We start from the raw sequence: 15,983 nt of genomic DNA, 5'->3' as shown, positions 1-15,983 counted from the left end.
TTTATATTATTTTCATTTTTTAATACAATCCACGATACAGTTTTCCATCAAATTTAATTAATACATTACATAAATCTAGTTATGTATATCATAAATTTTTAACATATTTAAATTACGTGCAATATAAATGAACGACAAAGAAAATAAATATTCTTTTATTCGAGCTATTCTTTCAGCACAATATCAACAAATTCCAACACAATATAATATATTAAAATAAAGTTTGATTTAAAGTTCGGACGCGATTATGAAAACAACGAAAGATAGAAAATAGAACGAACAGATGTTAGAAGTTTAAAATAAAGTATATGTTTCGAGTGTATGCATTTGAAGATCGACGAAAATGGCGCCATCTAGAGGAAAAGATGAATTCTTTTTGACCAAAGAGTGGACAGGGGAGCTAATCCCCCGCTCTCTCGTGCATTTCGTAGCCGATTACGAGAGATCGTCCGAATGCTGTGGAGACAAGTATCATTTGACAAACGTATCCTGAAGCATAAAATGCTTCGTCAAAAGAAGAGTTTTTAAAGAATTTTCCGTAAAAAGGATTTCGAGAGAAAACGAAATCGTTCGATCGTGATGCGCGTCGCGGTCTCGCCGAGTCGTCGGAAGAAGTTGCCTCGTATCGAGAGCTTTTCGAAGGAGATACCTTGATCCAAAGCTTATATTTCGATCTGCTGCTCTTCTTCAAGAAACGAATTGATTTTCGTAAAAAATATTCTTCATTGATAATGGCTATCGTCGAAGAGTTCGATTACCTTTGCCGTTTATGCGCGACCAAGACAGGCATTCTCATGGGATTACCGATCTTTGAGGCTGGCGATCAGATGCGTAACATCGATAAGAAAATCGCAGCGTGCCTTCCCGTCCAAGTAAGAAGGTCTTCCGACATGATCTGCAATTAATTTTCTTTTTTCTATCTTAATTATAGAGAAACCGAATGTCGCAATATACAATTATACATAATAGATACACTATACGATTACGTTCAATATCTTACGTTTGTTATTTTTTCAACATATTTTCTATTCTCTTTTTAAATTTACGATATATTGATATAGAATGATATATTGATATATTTTTTATTAATTAATAAACGAAATAATCTTGAAAAAGAAATGACTTTTGTCAGTAGGTGTTTTGCAGAATGTTCATTTTGATTTGCTTCATTTTAATGTTATGCTTTGTTTTATTTTATTTTATTTTACTTTATTTTATTTTCTTTTTTTTTTTTTTGGTATTTCTTGCAGGTGTCAATGACGGATCAGCTTCCTAAAGTAGTATGCGAAGAATGTGCATACAAATTAGATCAATTGTTTGATTTTCGTGAAAAATGTTTACATACTGAGGGTATGTTTATGGAAATGCTTAAGGAAATTAGCAAGGATGAAACAGTACATATATCAGAGCATGGTTTAGAAGAGGTAGATGAAATGAGTATGAATAGGATCCAAAGGAATATAGATAGAATACAAAATGATATTGAAGATGTCCAAAATCGTACTAGTGTAGTCTCTCATGAATCAGGAGAAACAACTATACATACTATGCAAGTTATGGATGAAATGGATTTAGCTGGTGATGAACAAGTTGTTAGTCAAGAAGACATTGGTCAGCAAGATCATGATATGGAAGTTACAGACATTGACTGTTTAGATGGTGAAACAGTTAGAATGGTTGATGAACATATAAGAGAAGTAATTCACTTTTTACTATCATTACAATGGAAAATAAAAAAAAAATAAATAGTGCTTTATACGTATTTATTATTGTACAATATTTATTGTCATATTTGTACAATATTTATGATCCTTTCCAGGTTTCAAATCATCAAATAGCAATGCATTTGGAAGGAGATATGACTGTAGTAGGAAATTTGACCGTAAGTGGGCATTTGAGTCAATTGGGAATAAATTATGTGACTTCTATAAATTCAGAAACTGAAACTAGAGAACAGATAGTACATTATTGTGAAAATGTAAAATATGAATCAGTGCCTATAAAGCAAGAATATCAAAGGTTACAAGAGAGATTAAATTCTGAAGATCCTACTCATGTATTAGAAAACAATGTAAGGTATATATAATCTAAAAAAAGTAAATCAATACAAGATTATTCTAAATTTCTTATTCTTTGAAGGTACCCGCTGATGGGTTTCATTCCTCTCAGCCAGAAACAGAAAGTGAAATAGAGGAAGCAACTGTCAGTGAAAATGAAGTTCGTAGAAATATAGATGTAAGCCATTCAAATGTATTGCCCTCCACCAGCCAATCTAATACAGAAAATACAGAAGTTATTGTTGAATATACTAAAGGAACTAAACATAGTTTATTAGAATCTATATTAAATAATCCAACTGTCGATGAGACTGGTACTCATTGGTACGTGTGCCCTTTTTGTAATGAAGCTGCAATGGAAACAAATAACTTAGCAGCACATTTTGAACAACACTTTTGTTCGTGCTCTTGTGATTTATATTTCACAAGTGTAGAAGTATTAAATATTCACAAACAACAATGTAATTCATATAAAATAAAGATAGATAGTAAGGAAATCAAGGTAATAGAGTCAGAATTAGTTCCATCGCAAAGCAATGACAATGTGGATATTCCAAAAAAACAATCTACTGTCAGGCAAAAATGGACACCAAAAATTTGTACTCAGTGTGGTAAGCAGTACAGAACCAATTATAAATTACAAGAACATATGCGCAAACACACAGGAGAGAAACCTTTTCAATGTCTGACTTGTGAAAAAGCATTTCGTAGCAAGATAGGTCTTGCACAACATACGGCAACCCATACCGGTCAGTTTGATTACAATTGTTCTACTTGTGGTAAAGGATTCCAGTGTAAAAGCTATCTGATTGTCCATCAGAGAGTTCATTCGGACTTAAAACCTTATCCATGCAGTACTTGTGGACAAAACTTTAAAACTAAGCAATCCTTATTGGATCATCAGAATAGGCATCTGGGTGTAAAGCCTTATATGTGTGAAATTTGTGGTAGAGGTTTCATAACTAAGGGTCTTTGTAAGAGTCATCAGAAAATACATTCGGGTATGGATAATCGACAATACCCATGCGTAGTGTGCAATAAAATGTTTGTCAGCAAGAGTTATCTTAATACACATTTACGCATACATACTGGTGAAAAACCCTATTTGTGTGAAGTATGTGGTAAAGGATTTTTAACGCGCGTTGATCTTAAAATTCATTCCACCATGCATACTGGTGAGAAGAGCTTTAAGTGTGAAATGTGTGGGAAAGTCTTCGCTAGAAGAGCAGCTTTACGATGTCATAGAAGATCGCATACAGGGGAAAGACCGTATAGATGTGATGTTTGCGGTAAAACGTTTACTCAATTTAGTCCAATGGCTATTCATAAACGTTTACACACTGGTGAAAGACCATATGAATGCGATGTGTGTGACAAAGCATTCGTATCGCGATCAACTATGATGTGCCACAGAAAGAAACATCATATTCCTATAACGCCTACACAAAAAGATGTTTTAGTTTCTAATGAGGATGTAGAAGTGAAACATATTATATCAACAGAAATAGTGCTTAGAGAATCGCATGAAGGAATCCATATTACTGCTGATTGAAAAAAACTGAAAAAAATCTAAAATATGAATTGAAATTAACAAAAATAGGAAAAGGTAGGGAATAACAGATTTCATTTGTATTTATCATGTAAAGATATTTGACCTGCATTTATTGTTTGCTCTATTGTTGTAGGCACCATACTATGTCTTGGGACATGTAACATATTGTAAAAGTTTGTGCAAGAAAAATATTTTTTCAAGGATATTATTTTATAAAAATTTATATGCTTGCTTAAATTCAAGGAATGCAGGTTCAATAATATCTTTCATTCATATATATTACAGAATTGATATTAAAATAAAATCTTAAATATTTAATGTCTATGAAATCAACTACCTTCGATTTGGTCCCATTAAAAGAGAAAACATGAGTAAGTTTCTTAAACAGACGATCGCAGTAAAATATTTCAACGTGTCTATAAATCCTGTCCTTTTCCACATACAAAACACATACTTTCTGAAAGTGCTTTATAATAAAGAGGATTATTACAGTTTTGATATATTTTACACCTTTCAATAAGATAGAATAACATAAATAAATCAAACAAAACTTACATGGATTGTATTTTCTTCTTCATAAAATTAAAAAAAAATTATTTGCCAACTTGAAAAATTCTGCTAAGTCATATATGACATAAGTATAATAATTTATTATATGTAATTTGCCATTTTACATTTTATATGTTTGAAATGTATTTAAACGAATGAAACATATAAAAAATGTATTTATTTTAAAGTCAATCATGATGTATTGTACAAAGTGAATTATGTTTATTATTTTAATGTCTGCAAAATAAATCTTCAATTTTGTATCTTATATGTATAAGATTTATTTTCATGCTTTTTATTGTTATTGTAAAGTTATATTATCTTATTTTACAAAACAAAATAATATTCTTGTATTCACAAAAATAAAGCATAAAATAATGGTATATGTAGCTGAAATATATAGATCTTTTCTTTGATCATATAGAAAAAAAAAAAAAAGAAAAAAGAAAAAAAAACTCTCAAAAGGTAATTGTGTTTTGTGTGTAACACAAATTTTTTACATAAAAATAAAATTAATTTTAAGAATATCAAAAATAGATATTTTTTTATTTTATAGATAATTTATTTGTGCTTTTTTGTTTTACTTATCTTATAATTTCTCATTCCTATTGCAATGGCTTTCAGCACTATACAAAGTAGCAATTGTGATATATACTTAATAAAATAACTGATTATATTTGTAAAATTATTATGATTGTATTGTTATCATTAAGGAAGTCTTTTGGCTGCAAATATATGAACTTCACACTTTTCTCTGAGTTTTCTTTAAAAATATTAAACCCATATATATTTGTAAAAGCTACATTTCTATGATACTGATTTCAAAATATTTGATATATTTGTATATAATATAACAAATAATACATTTTTGCTCCACACAATTTTGTCACGAAAAGAAAATCGTGTTTAATGCATTTTCTTATAATTCTAAAAAATTAAAAAATTAAAATATTAAAAATTATTTTAATTTCAGACAATAGATATCACAAAATTATTAATTTCACTGAATAGAAAAATTTATATTCTTATACAAAAAATACGAAAAAAAAAAAAAATCATGCTACATATTGCATAAAATTCGGGAATGAATTGTAAAAAAATTATAACTATGTATATATCTATTTTATTGTATGTCGATTTATACTTATTTTTATATAATGTAATAAAGAAGAAAGAAAATTTAGTAAAGGCAATTTTCTATTAAAAAAAAAATTGTTTTATTTTATGGTAATATTAATAATAATTACATAGTGGCACGAATAGCTACATGGATTTTAGATTTCACACGCAGCTACGATCTAAATCAATATAACAAATGTTGCAGAACACATATATTTATTGGTATAATTAAATCCAAACATAAATTTTAACTGTCTTATTGTTATCATAATATTTGTCTAATCATCATATATAAATGTGTATATATGATAAAAGATTTTGTAATTGCTGCCTGTGTTATCCACATCATCTACAATTGACAATGAATATTTATTCTATGATTTAACATTAACTATCTATGCAAGGCATCAATAACAATGCATGTAATTATCACCTCATTTTATCTCTATTATATATATGTATATATATATATATATATATATATATATATATATATATATATATATATGGGACCCCTGTAGTACTGCTCATGATAGTAGACTAATTTTCATGGACTTTAATGATTTATTGCTGTAAATTATGAAGCATACACAATACTTTTCATGTCTATTGATGCAGCTTCGTAATTACAAAATACATATAAAATTGTAAATAGCGCTGATATAAAAAAAAAACTTATAGAAAATTGTAATATAATATAAAGTACAAAATACGTCTATTTTTGATAAATTTCCGAAAATTCCACTTGAACGTAGAATATCAACTATTTGATTAGATAGATATTGTGCCTTTTAATTTTTTTTATTTGTATATATTATTATGATTTAAAAAGCGTGCATACAGAGGTCCTCCCTATAATCAATTACATTACTAAATCTTATCAATAACGTTATATATTTATTTTACAAAGCACCAAGTCTAACGTGTATGTAATATTTATATATAGGGTGTCACTTAGCAAATGCAGTACACTGAACTGTAAAGTAGATCATTTTCAAAGATTTTTTTATTTAATTATTTTAAATTATTAAAATATAATTTGTGCTTTAATATTTTATATTCATAATAAAGAAGTCGTTATAAATGTATTTTTTTTGTTTTTTTGTTAAGTAGAAGAAATATAATATTATGCAGAAAGATAAATTTTAACACAGCCACAAGACTAATCACAGAGTAATACAGAAATATATCAATTAACACCCTATATATTCGTCTATTCATTACGTAATTGTTAACTTATATAAGATATATTAGAAATAATTTAAATAATTTACGACATAAATCATCAATACGAAATATTTAGTAGAATTAAACATGTTAATATTTTATCTTCAATGCACCCTAAATATTCACTTGTAACTATATACTCCTAATAAGTTAGACATACGTTTATTGCGTGTATAATAATGCATTTAAATCCTTTAAGTGTGAATATATTGATCCCAAAACTGACTCTTAAATGCTAAGCTTATATATAAACTTAGCATAGTGTCACAGCATTTTTTAAATTCAAAGTAGTAATTCTTATAATGTATAAACTAATTTCAACAATCCACATAAGCAATAACGTTGTATATAAAATTTGATTTAGATAATAATTTAATTGTAATTTAAAAATAAGAAAATAAAAACAATTGGATATATGTACGTAGTCCGACGAAGTTCGCTATAATGCAAACATACATTATTTTAATAATTAACAGAAAGAATTTAATGCTAAACATTTTTATTACAAAATTAAGAATTATTGATGATGCTTGTATACTTTGCATTTCCTGTTAATTTATTATTAGTTATTATCGTTTATTTTCGATTTTCATGCTGTGTAATAAACACTTGTTTGTGTTAGCAGAAATATGAAAACAAAAATTGTGAAGATGATATGTCAAATTATAATAATATTGACAAGTAAAAATATCTATAAGAATTATATTTCTCAACTTAGGAAGCTGGAGAATATATCACAGCTGAAATTAGGAAATTTGATGGTATACTCATCAATGACAGACAAAAAGCAAAATCGATATTGTCAATAATTTCTTTATTTATACATATCTCTGTTAGGAATTACGAAATTGTGAATTTATTTAGTATTTGTTTTTTCAACATATATTATGCGTTGTTAAAAGCAGTAACAGCATTACTTGATTTGTATAAATTTGTGATAGGAATCCGGATAAATTTACTTTAAATTATAGACAAAAAATATAAGCTCAATTGTTGTGCAAAAAGTGTATAAGGGCAACAATGTAAAGCAAATGCTTTTGTAGACAGCTTATTAACCATTTTACTTCTACAGAATGGAACTCTATAGAATATCATAATATTTATTTACAAACTATATAATGTAAAGTTTTGTTATGTTGTTATGTGAGAAAAGGAAGAAAGTGCATAGCAAAATAGTGTCAGGTCATATTTATCTCACTATTAAGTAGTGGTGATATATTGATGCAACTTTCAAGCAAAATATTTTGTAATATTTTGCAATTCTGTACCTTGACAGCAATCTTTCTTGCATATTAAAGATTCTGAAACTCAGCTATCACTTGTACACTGCCATCAATTTCTATCATTTCACTATATCATTCTAATGGTGTAATGTTTACTGATGTACAGCAAATTACACCTCCATGAAATTGCAGTGAATTTATTACGTTATTCACAATGATAATAGCGATGTAAACCAGTTCGTCCATCAGTCTTTCTCTCATTTCGATTATCTGTCATGGATCATTTCTTTATATTCATAAAATATACATTCACATTTGTTTTTTTTTGTGTCTGTGGTGGTAAATATTTCTTCAACAAAGAAATACAATGCTTATACATAATATATCTGTTATTAACTGGTCTACAATCTACATTATACATAAAGTAATTAACTGGTATGATATAATAAGATAAAAATATTTGGACCTCTTCTGACATTCAATATTATCAGATTTATATTGAAATATTTTTTAGAAGAATTATCATATATAGCGAATACTTTAATAACGTTCGTAAGTAAAATTTTTTATTATTGCATCGATGGACTATCAACTATTGTAAATATTAATTTGTATCATCTTAATAACCATTGTTAAATAATGAACTTCCATGACTCATGACTATTGACTACTTTTGGACTCAATATTAAATTTTGATATATGACATATAATAATTTTTTTTTTATGTAGAATAAGTCCATCCCAAAACAGCATGACACGATTAGACCAACCACAGACACTGAAGACAGCAGTTTCTTTTATTATATTATTCAATTCTTAAGTCCTCATTAAGTGTTTAAGGTCAGTGTTAAGCAGCACTACATGGAAAAGTGATCATATACATGTCTTGACACCTTATGTTAATGTCCATGACTGTAATATCGTTTCATAGTACAGTTCAATAACATTAGGATATACATTTCTTCAATCACTCTTCCTATATTCCATCAAAGAAAAATGGGACTTTATTTTACAAGGAATAATAATTGCATCATCATACAAGATGAAACTTCATTCCAATGATTCTAGACAAGATTTAAATATACAAATAATATAAGAAACGAATTTTAATATAAATTTAAAGAATGCTTAACATATGCTCTTTTTGCTAATAGTCTTTCTGAAAAGAATTCCTGCTATTACACAGGTGTTTGCAAATCAATTATTTTATCAATCAATTAGACAATGACTGCAAATAGATGCATTTTATATTAATTACATTAATAATAATAATGCATCTAATATCAAATATGTAAACAAAAACAATTATATTTGCGCATATATGATGTTATTGCTCCAACAATGCAGCATTGGTAAATTGGCTCCAAAGGTTGATTATTGTAATCAATTTTGCACCATCATCACCGGATTCATTAAATTTAAGTATACCACCCTAAAATCAATTCCATTTAAATATTTAAACTTATTCAAAATGTTAAGAGAAAGACAGTTGGAATTACATATATGACATAAAAAGCATGAAATAAAAATGAATTAACACAAATATATTAATATTGTATGTGTCTTTAAAAAAAATGAAATCTTATTTATATATTTATGTAAGAAAAAAATAAAAAACTAATGTAAGTTTTCTATTCATGTATTTTAATTGTAACCATAAATTTGCTTATAAATTATATCTATATAGAAGAATTAATTATTTAAAAAAATTTTGTATATTTTTAGAATAGTTATAGATAAAAATCTCTTCATATAACTTACAATGCTACTTCACGGCGAGTGTTTGTTTAAGATGGCGCATGAGGTGACTTCCAACATCATGCACCTCAGGCCATTGTTTGAGCACGAACACTATACCCAATACAACGAATGTGGTCGTTAGTATGCGCACCCTGCACATGAAACAATGAGGCTTAGTACAGCTGTAACAAACGCGTGAAAACAAAACAAAACAATGAGTGAGCAAAATTAAATGTTCATGTATGTATGATGTCCATGTTCTCTTAAATGTTTTATGATATTAATTAAATAACGATATACGCGTAGATACATAGTGTACATATATATAACAATTTATATACATATAACAACTTATTTATGACAATATATTCAAAACAGCAAAAGGGATTAATTGATTATAGGTGATACCTACTATTGCAATGCGTATTAAAAAAACGTTAATAAACATGAATATACATGATTTTTTGTATGAGAAAATGATTCATTAATTAAAAATTTGTATAAAAAGATTATTTAAGTAACTATTGATAATGAATGATATTACCTGGTTCTAAGGAATGGCATCATAATACCAGCACCTGTTGCAACAAGGAGTAAAATAACTTGCAGTACTGTTAACACTACATTTATCAACTTTACGACCAATGCCCTTGCATTACTATTGTCAAGGCCTTCTAATGTAACATATTGTTGATGCTGTTGCTGTTGATGCTCCATTTTACATATTTTTGTTTGACAACTTTCTAACATTTCATGTATGTCTCTTAAACGATCTTCACTCTGATATTGTACTTTTTCTTCCATATCTGTAATTGTTTGTTTTAAATTTTCTACTTCATTCTGATGAAGTTCGGTTAGATCATTGATTTGTTCTTCAAGACGATCGCATCGAAAACGTTCTTCTTGTAGACCATGTGACAAATATGCTACTTCTTGCTGCAAAGCCTAAATGAAAGCACTATTTCATATAATTCTTATTTTTTAATTTCATAATAGAAATAATGAAAATCAGGTATTATTAAAGTTAGATACTCTTCCATCTTTTATATACAGTTTATGCATAATAAACGAACCTTTAAACCATCTAATTTTTCTCTCATCCGTTCAAGGCTATCTCTGTGTTCTTGAAGTTCCGAGAAAATGGATTTGAAACTCAATGCAGCATTATTACTGTGACAAGTATGTGTTTGGCCTCTACTACCTGGTCCACTTTCACTTGTTACACTAGAGCATTCTGAGCCTTCTTCTGATGGAAATTTCATTGCCACAGCACTATGTGTAGATCCAAGACTACAGCCACCAGGTAAAGTAGCTGATCCATGATGAGTCTTTTCTTCTTCAACACTACCATTATCACCATTACCTGCATGTGGTGTATCGTTTACATAAAAAGTTGAGCCATCTGCAGAGACATAGAGGTTGCAAGTTAGATCGTTATCCAATACCAAAATATAAACTCTACTAACAACTAATACTAGTTGTTGCTGTCTTTCTATTCTGTTTCAATATTATAAAAATATGTCTCTGAATAAAATAAATATATAACAGAACTATATGATTAGACAAAGAAGACAATTTTTTAAATAAGTTTTTTAAATATATATATATCTATATCTATATATATATTACAATATCATTTAATAACAATTATCAAGGTATCATTTTTAATAGTATTGGATAACTACTATAAAAGAAAGCATTCTAGAAATGTACAATTCACACAAGCAACCAAACACCTTATAATAAAATTATCATTAAATTAATAAATAAAGTTAAAAATATAAGTGCTAACTAAAAAGTTGATATTTATTTAATATACTGGAACTTCAGAAATTTATTAATTATCTTAAAACTTAAAATGATAATGTATAATAAAAAAAATTTTTTTTTAGAATAACTTTTAACATATCTGTAATCACAAGATACTGAATGCAAATAAACACAATAACACATTTTTTGTTTAACACAATATATTGAAGTGAATAGAAAAGATTATGTACAGAATACAAAAACATGGAATAGATAGACGCAAAGTGAATTTTGTGTTGTGACATATTACTTACTACTCTCAACTGCCATGATAGCGCAACATATTAAAAAACATTTATTTTAAAATATAAATGCACAATTCACATATAAATTTGAAAAAGAAAATCTATTTTTTTTTAAATATATATCATGGATCTTTTAATATGCTAAGATTTATTTTCAGATGAGGTTAAATCAGATAATAGTGCAACACTTAGAAAAATTATATATTAAATATAATAAAACAGATATCAATAGTTGAATTTACACTAGAAGAAATGTATATTCTACTGTATGTGAAAGTGCATAATACCAGATAAGTTTTATAAAATATCTTATTGTTAAGGAAGTGCATGTTCTACGTAACTACTTATTAAATTACATTCTAATTTTAATTATAAGCTGAACAAATATTATATAATTTAAAACTTACAATAAAATTTCTAGCAATATTTTGAGATATAGCAAAGTATTATAAATATTACTCACGTGATAAAGTGTTTATGTTGTCAGCACTCCCAAATTTATTTTTAATAAGATGTGCAAACTCCCTTGGTTTTGACATAACACTCCTAAAATAGAAGTCAATAATTCATAACAATCTGATAGTAAAAAAATAAACTAGCTGAAATTTAAATATTATATCTATCATACAAATAATAATTTCATAAATTACATAATAATGTAAGGTATATTATCTTAAATTCTTTATCTACTTGGATGCATACATAAAATAAGGAGATATTTTAAAGTATATAATTTGCAAAAAAGAAGCAGTTTAGTATTATTAGAACATGTATCAAATTGAAACTATAAATTCTTATTGTATATAAACATATTATAAAAGTAATCAATGACTCATATTTGACAAAAAACTTTTGAATAAGTAGAGTTTTTTCTAACCTCAATTGTATATATAATTTTAATATTTTCTTTTGTTGTTAAATAATAACCGTAGAAAATTAAATCTTAATTAAATTCATTATTAACATATAATGAATATTTTGTACATTTGGATCACAATCTATTTTTATCATAACACTCACCCTGAAAAACCAGTGATTCCGTCCCTAATATTGCCACCCACATTTCTGGAAGGGAGTCTCAAATTAGAAGAAAAAATCACTCTCTATACTTAGCAATGAGTGTAGAGGATAGAGAAAATAAAATGTGAAGACCAACAGACACCATATCATAGAATCAAATTGACATGAGTTTAATTTGTGCAAAATCCTTTTGCACATTAGCAAGAAGCTATATTATATATCATGCAACATGCATAATGATGCTCATGTATATACAAAACATGCTATGTTAAAAAATAATATCTATTATACAAGAAACGCCATAACTCTTTGTTTACTTGAAGTATAAAGATAAGCAAAAATCTACTTATAAGAATTTCAACTATTTATACTTTAAAGCTAATACAAATTTAATTATATAAATATAAATATTAAAATAAAAATACGTACTTTAATCCTTGTCCCATATCACGAAGTACTTCTCTTGGTTGTCTATGACCTGCAGGTGCACCATTCATTTCATAACTTTTTAATTTTTTTTGATAACTGTCCAACTTTTTTTGTAACTGAGAAATACTATTTGCCGATTTTTGATTTTTCTTTTCGAATACTGTTTTAATTCTAGTTAATTGTTGTTTATCCGCATTTGCAGCCAATTTCAAATATTCATTAACATTTTCTACAAAAAACATATAATGATATTTCATTAAATCCAACATCATAGTAATATAATAATAATTGTAACAATGAGAAACAATTCACCATCACGAGTTGTTTGCTCAATACGTATGAGTTCACGCGTTCTAGCTATTTTACTTTGAATATGTTCGATCGCTTGTCGAACTCGTGCAGCGCTTGAGTCCACATCATCGCTTATTAATTCAGAAGAGCCATTAGATAGGAACGATTGTGTGGTATGATATTGTTCCTACAAATAAACATTATATAACAAAATACATTTCTGAAATATTATGTCTTAATAATCATATTGATATTATAATATTAAAAAGTGTATAAAAAAAAAAAAGAACTCTTTCTTGATACTAATTAAGACTTTGAATCTCATATTGAATTCGTTAATAATGTTACACAAATAATTCTTCATTCTCTAATCTATGACACTTATTACATTGTCATAAGTGGTGACCTTGCAATCTTATATAAAAACGAATGCAAACACAATAGTGTTTTATCTCAAGATGTATCGATATAAAAATACCATTTCTATTATATGACAAATAATATTGTGTACATGTTTAAATAACATTAAGAATATAATAACTTATATATTAAAAACATTAATTCAGCATAATACGTACTCCTTCATCATCGGTTGGAGGTTGAACATTTGGCACAAACTCATCTGGTTCGGCAGTGATTGGATTGCCATTTGATTCATCCATAACATCCCCCATACGAATTATAGTACCTGGTGATCTTTGTCTACTGCTACCTTTCATGCTGAAGCTACTCCCACAACCACCACAGCTGCTACCACTGCCTGTGCTACCCTCTCCTGTCTGGTAGCTATAAAAAAGGAAGATTAATGTAATATATCATTTCAATTACTAAGAAAATTTATTACTTTGTTTGATTAAAAATTAATAACTTACATTGCATTACGTGCTTTTGGTGTATGTTCTAAACTAGCTGATTGTTGGTGATGCGCTTGAGAAATAGATGTATTCCCTCTAGTAGGAGAAGTGCTACGCGAGCTGTTTTTACTTGACGAAGTCACCATCAAGCTAGCCATTCCTTTCTTCTAATAAAGTTTATTACTAGGATATTTGACAAATGCCACATGGTGCATTGAATCTGTAGTTATATAGACTTTTTATTAAAAATTTTTATCAGATGATTCAGAGTAAGATAAAAGTTATTCTCAATACAAATCAGCAATATCTATAGACAAATATATAAATGTATACAAAAGATTAATATACATGAATCATTCTATATTATAAGCTATCAATTTTATCTATATAGTAATAAATATGAATGTATTAAAAGATAAATTCATAATACTAATGTATCTTGTGATAAGAAATTTTTTCCTTATTATATTAATTTTTTTATTAAGATTAAATAAAGATCAAATAAATATATATGAAGATATAGAATGTAAACACCCAATATCTTTAAAGAATATTAAAACTGACTATAAATATGAACCCATTATCTTAATAGAGTTATACAACTTTTCTAGTAGTATCTAGTATAGAACAACCTTTGACCTAATCTAACTGAAGAGTCATTGTGATTATCATAATACAAGAACAAGCTGTGTAATATCTTACATAAAAATGATTTCAATGATCAATCAATAAAACAAAGAAAAAAGAACAATAAATTTCTTAAGAGTAATATTACTTTAAAAACAAATCATTCGCATAATTTAACATATTATAAAAATGTAATTGTTACGTGAGATTTAAATATATTGAATTATATACATTTAGAAATAAGAAATTCAACTATAGTTATAACATTAACATTGATACATGACAATAATTAAAAAAGAGGATATATTTGAGAAACAAATGACTTTTCAAATTACCATTTCTCTTATGTAAAGATAAAACTTTTCAATCAAAAATAGAATTGGCTTTGATCCTTCCTGGTTGTTACAGAAGAACACACAAGCAACAAATATCAAGAAAATTCATACAGCTTAATGTTCGTTATTAACTTTCTCTCGATCGTCAAAGCGTCGAAAATGGTGCCATACGAGTAGAATTTCTTATATTTTCACTAACTTATGGCACGCCGAGAAATCGCCACAGTCTTACTGCGGACACGTAAAACGGTATATTATTAGTTGTGCGTTCGTTTAAACCTATAGCAACTCTATCGTCCCACCCCTTATACACGACTTCATTATAAAAGCAGGACGATTTTCAAATAAAAACAAACTTTTTGACCTGTCAAGTCGCACGCCCGACTTCCACACACATTCTTTCTCTCTCTCTCTTTCTCTCTATTCTCTTATTCTTCCCCTCCCTTTCCCCCTCTCTCGCTCTCACTCGCTCACTCTCTCTCTCTCTTGCTCTCACTATCTCACTCTCTTCCCATTTTCTCGAGTACGACTCTATACGAAAATATATCGATAAAACTAACTCACCTTCTTTTATTTTACGATGCACGTTCGTGGTTGTAGCATGTTCTCATTTAATTCGATATAATGTCAAACACAAAATATCGGTTTTGTTTGGCGAATAATTTTCTTTCTCTTTTCTTGCTGATGTTGTTCGTCTTTTTTGTATCTTTCCGTGTCCTCCCTTTATCTTCTATCCTTCTTCACTAGATTAATAGTCAAAGAATGATTATCGTATTCGTAATAACTTTCCACGGGTGTGTCATTGTCGCGATTCGTCACTTCTTCTATACAACGACGTTAACGATATCGTCAGGAGGTTTAAGCGACGTTGTTCGATCGTATATGATATCGACGCTACTAAACTCA

At 27.8% G+C, this 15,983-nt stretch overlaps 2 protein-coding genes across 9 annotated transcripts; one reads left to right on the top strand and one right to left on the bottom strand.

The window, feature by feature from the left end:
* The first annotated feature begins 151 nt into the window (after positions 1–151).
* Positions 152–4,991, top strand: LOC127071506 (zinc finger protein ZFP2-like). Of its 2 annotated transcripts, XR_007785083.1 has the most exons (5): positions 152–872; positions 1,251–1,697; positions 1,820–2,071; positions 2,140–3,663; positions 3,743–4,991. XR_007785083.1 is itself a non-coding variant. In XM_051010847.1 (4 exons), exons 1-4 carry the CDS (start codon positions 732–734, stop codon positions 3,607–3,609), a joined length of 2,310 nt encoding a protein of 769 aa, XP_050866804.1. In that variant the 5' UTR covers positions 152–731; the 3' UTR covers positions 3,610–4,990. The 2 variants fall into 2 exon arrangements, 1 of the variants encoding a protein (XP_050866804.1); XM_051010847.1 differs by having other exon boundaries at positions 2,140–4,990.
* Positions 4,992–5,351: 360 nt separating this feature from the next.
* On the bottom strand, positions 5,352–15,790 carry LOC127064870 (transmembrane and coiled-coil domains protein 2-like). 7 transcript variants are annotated; one of them, XM_050996517.1, is made up of 12 exons: positions 15,642–15,790; positions 15,078–15,308; positions 14,134–14,335; positions 13,840–14,047; positions 13,283–13,448; positions 12,971–13,199; positions 12,542–12,586; positions 11,985–12,067; positions 10,541–10,869; positions 10,012–10,412; positions 9,489–9,649; positions 5,352–9,159 (listed from the first exon to the last, which is right to left on the bottom strand). In XM_050996517.1, exons 3-11 carry the CDS (start codon positions 14,271–14,273, stop codon positions 9,493–9,495), a joined length of 1,758 nt encoding a protein of 585 aa, XP_050852474.1. In that variant the 5' UTR covers positions 14,274–14,335; positions 15,078–15,308; positions 15,642–15,790; the 3' UTR covers positions 5,352–9,159; positions 9,489–9,492. The 7 variants fall into 7 exon arrangements, with proteins under 7 accessions (XP_050852474.1, XP_050852465.1, XP_050852489.1 ...); XM_050996508.1 differs by lacking the exon at positions 15,078–15,308; XM_050996532.1 differs by lacking the exon at positions 15,642–15,790 and having other exon boundaries at positions 10,541–10,830; positions 15,078–15,485.
* Between the last annotated feature and the right edge of the window lie 193 nt (positions 15,791–15,983).

The sequence above is a fragment of the Vespula vulgaris genome, chromosome 1, assembly GCF_905475345.1.
Source record: "Vespula vulgaris chromosome 1, iyVesVulg1.1, whole genome shotgun sequence".
Classification (NCBI taxonomy): Eukaryota; Metazoa; Arthropoda; class Insecta; order Hymenoptera; family Vespidae; genus Vespula; species Vespula vulgaris.
Note: the sequence above shows the minus strand (reverse complement) of the source record. Positions and strands in the feature narration are given on the sequence as shown.

Coding starts and splice junctions, on each gene's coding strand:
- LOC127071506 (XM_051010847.1), top strand. CDS start 732: ATGGCTATCGTCGAAGAGTTCGATTACCTTTGCCGTTTATGCGCGACC. Junction 873..1,250: donor CAGCGTGCCTTCCCGTCCAA/GTAAGAAGGTCT, acceptor TATTTCTTGCAG/GTGTCAATGACGGATCAGCT. Junction 1,698..1,819: donor TTGATGAACATATAAGAGAA/GTAATTCACTTT, acceptor GATCCTTTCCAG/GTTTCAAATCATCAAATAGC.
- LOC127064870 (XM_050996517.1), bottom strand. CDS start 14,273: ATGGCTAGCTTGATGGTGACTTCGTCAAGTAAAAACAGCTCGCGTAGC. Junction 13,449..13,839: donor CTCCAACCGATGATGAAGGA/GTACGTATTATG, acceptor GTTTATTTGTAG/GAACAATATCATACCACACA. Junction 10,413..10,540: donor AAAAATTAGATGGTTTAAAG/GTTCGTTTATTA, acceptor GCTTTCATTTAG/GCTTTGCAGCAAGAAGTAGC.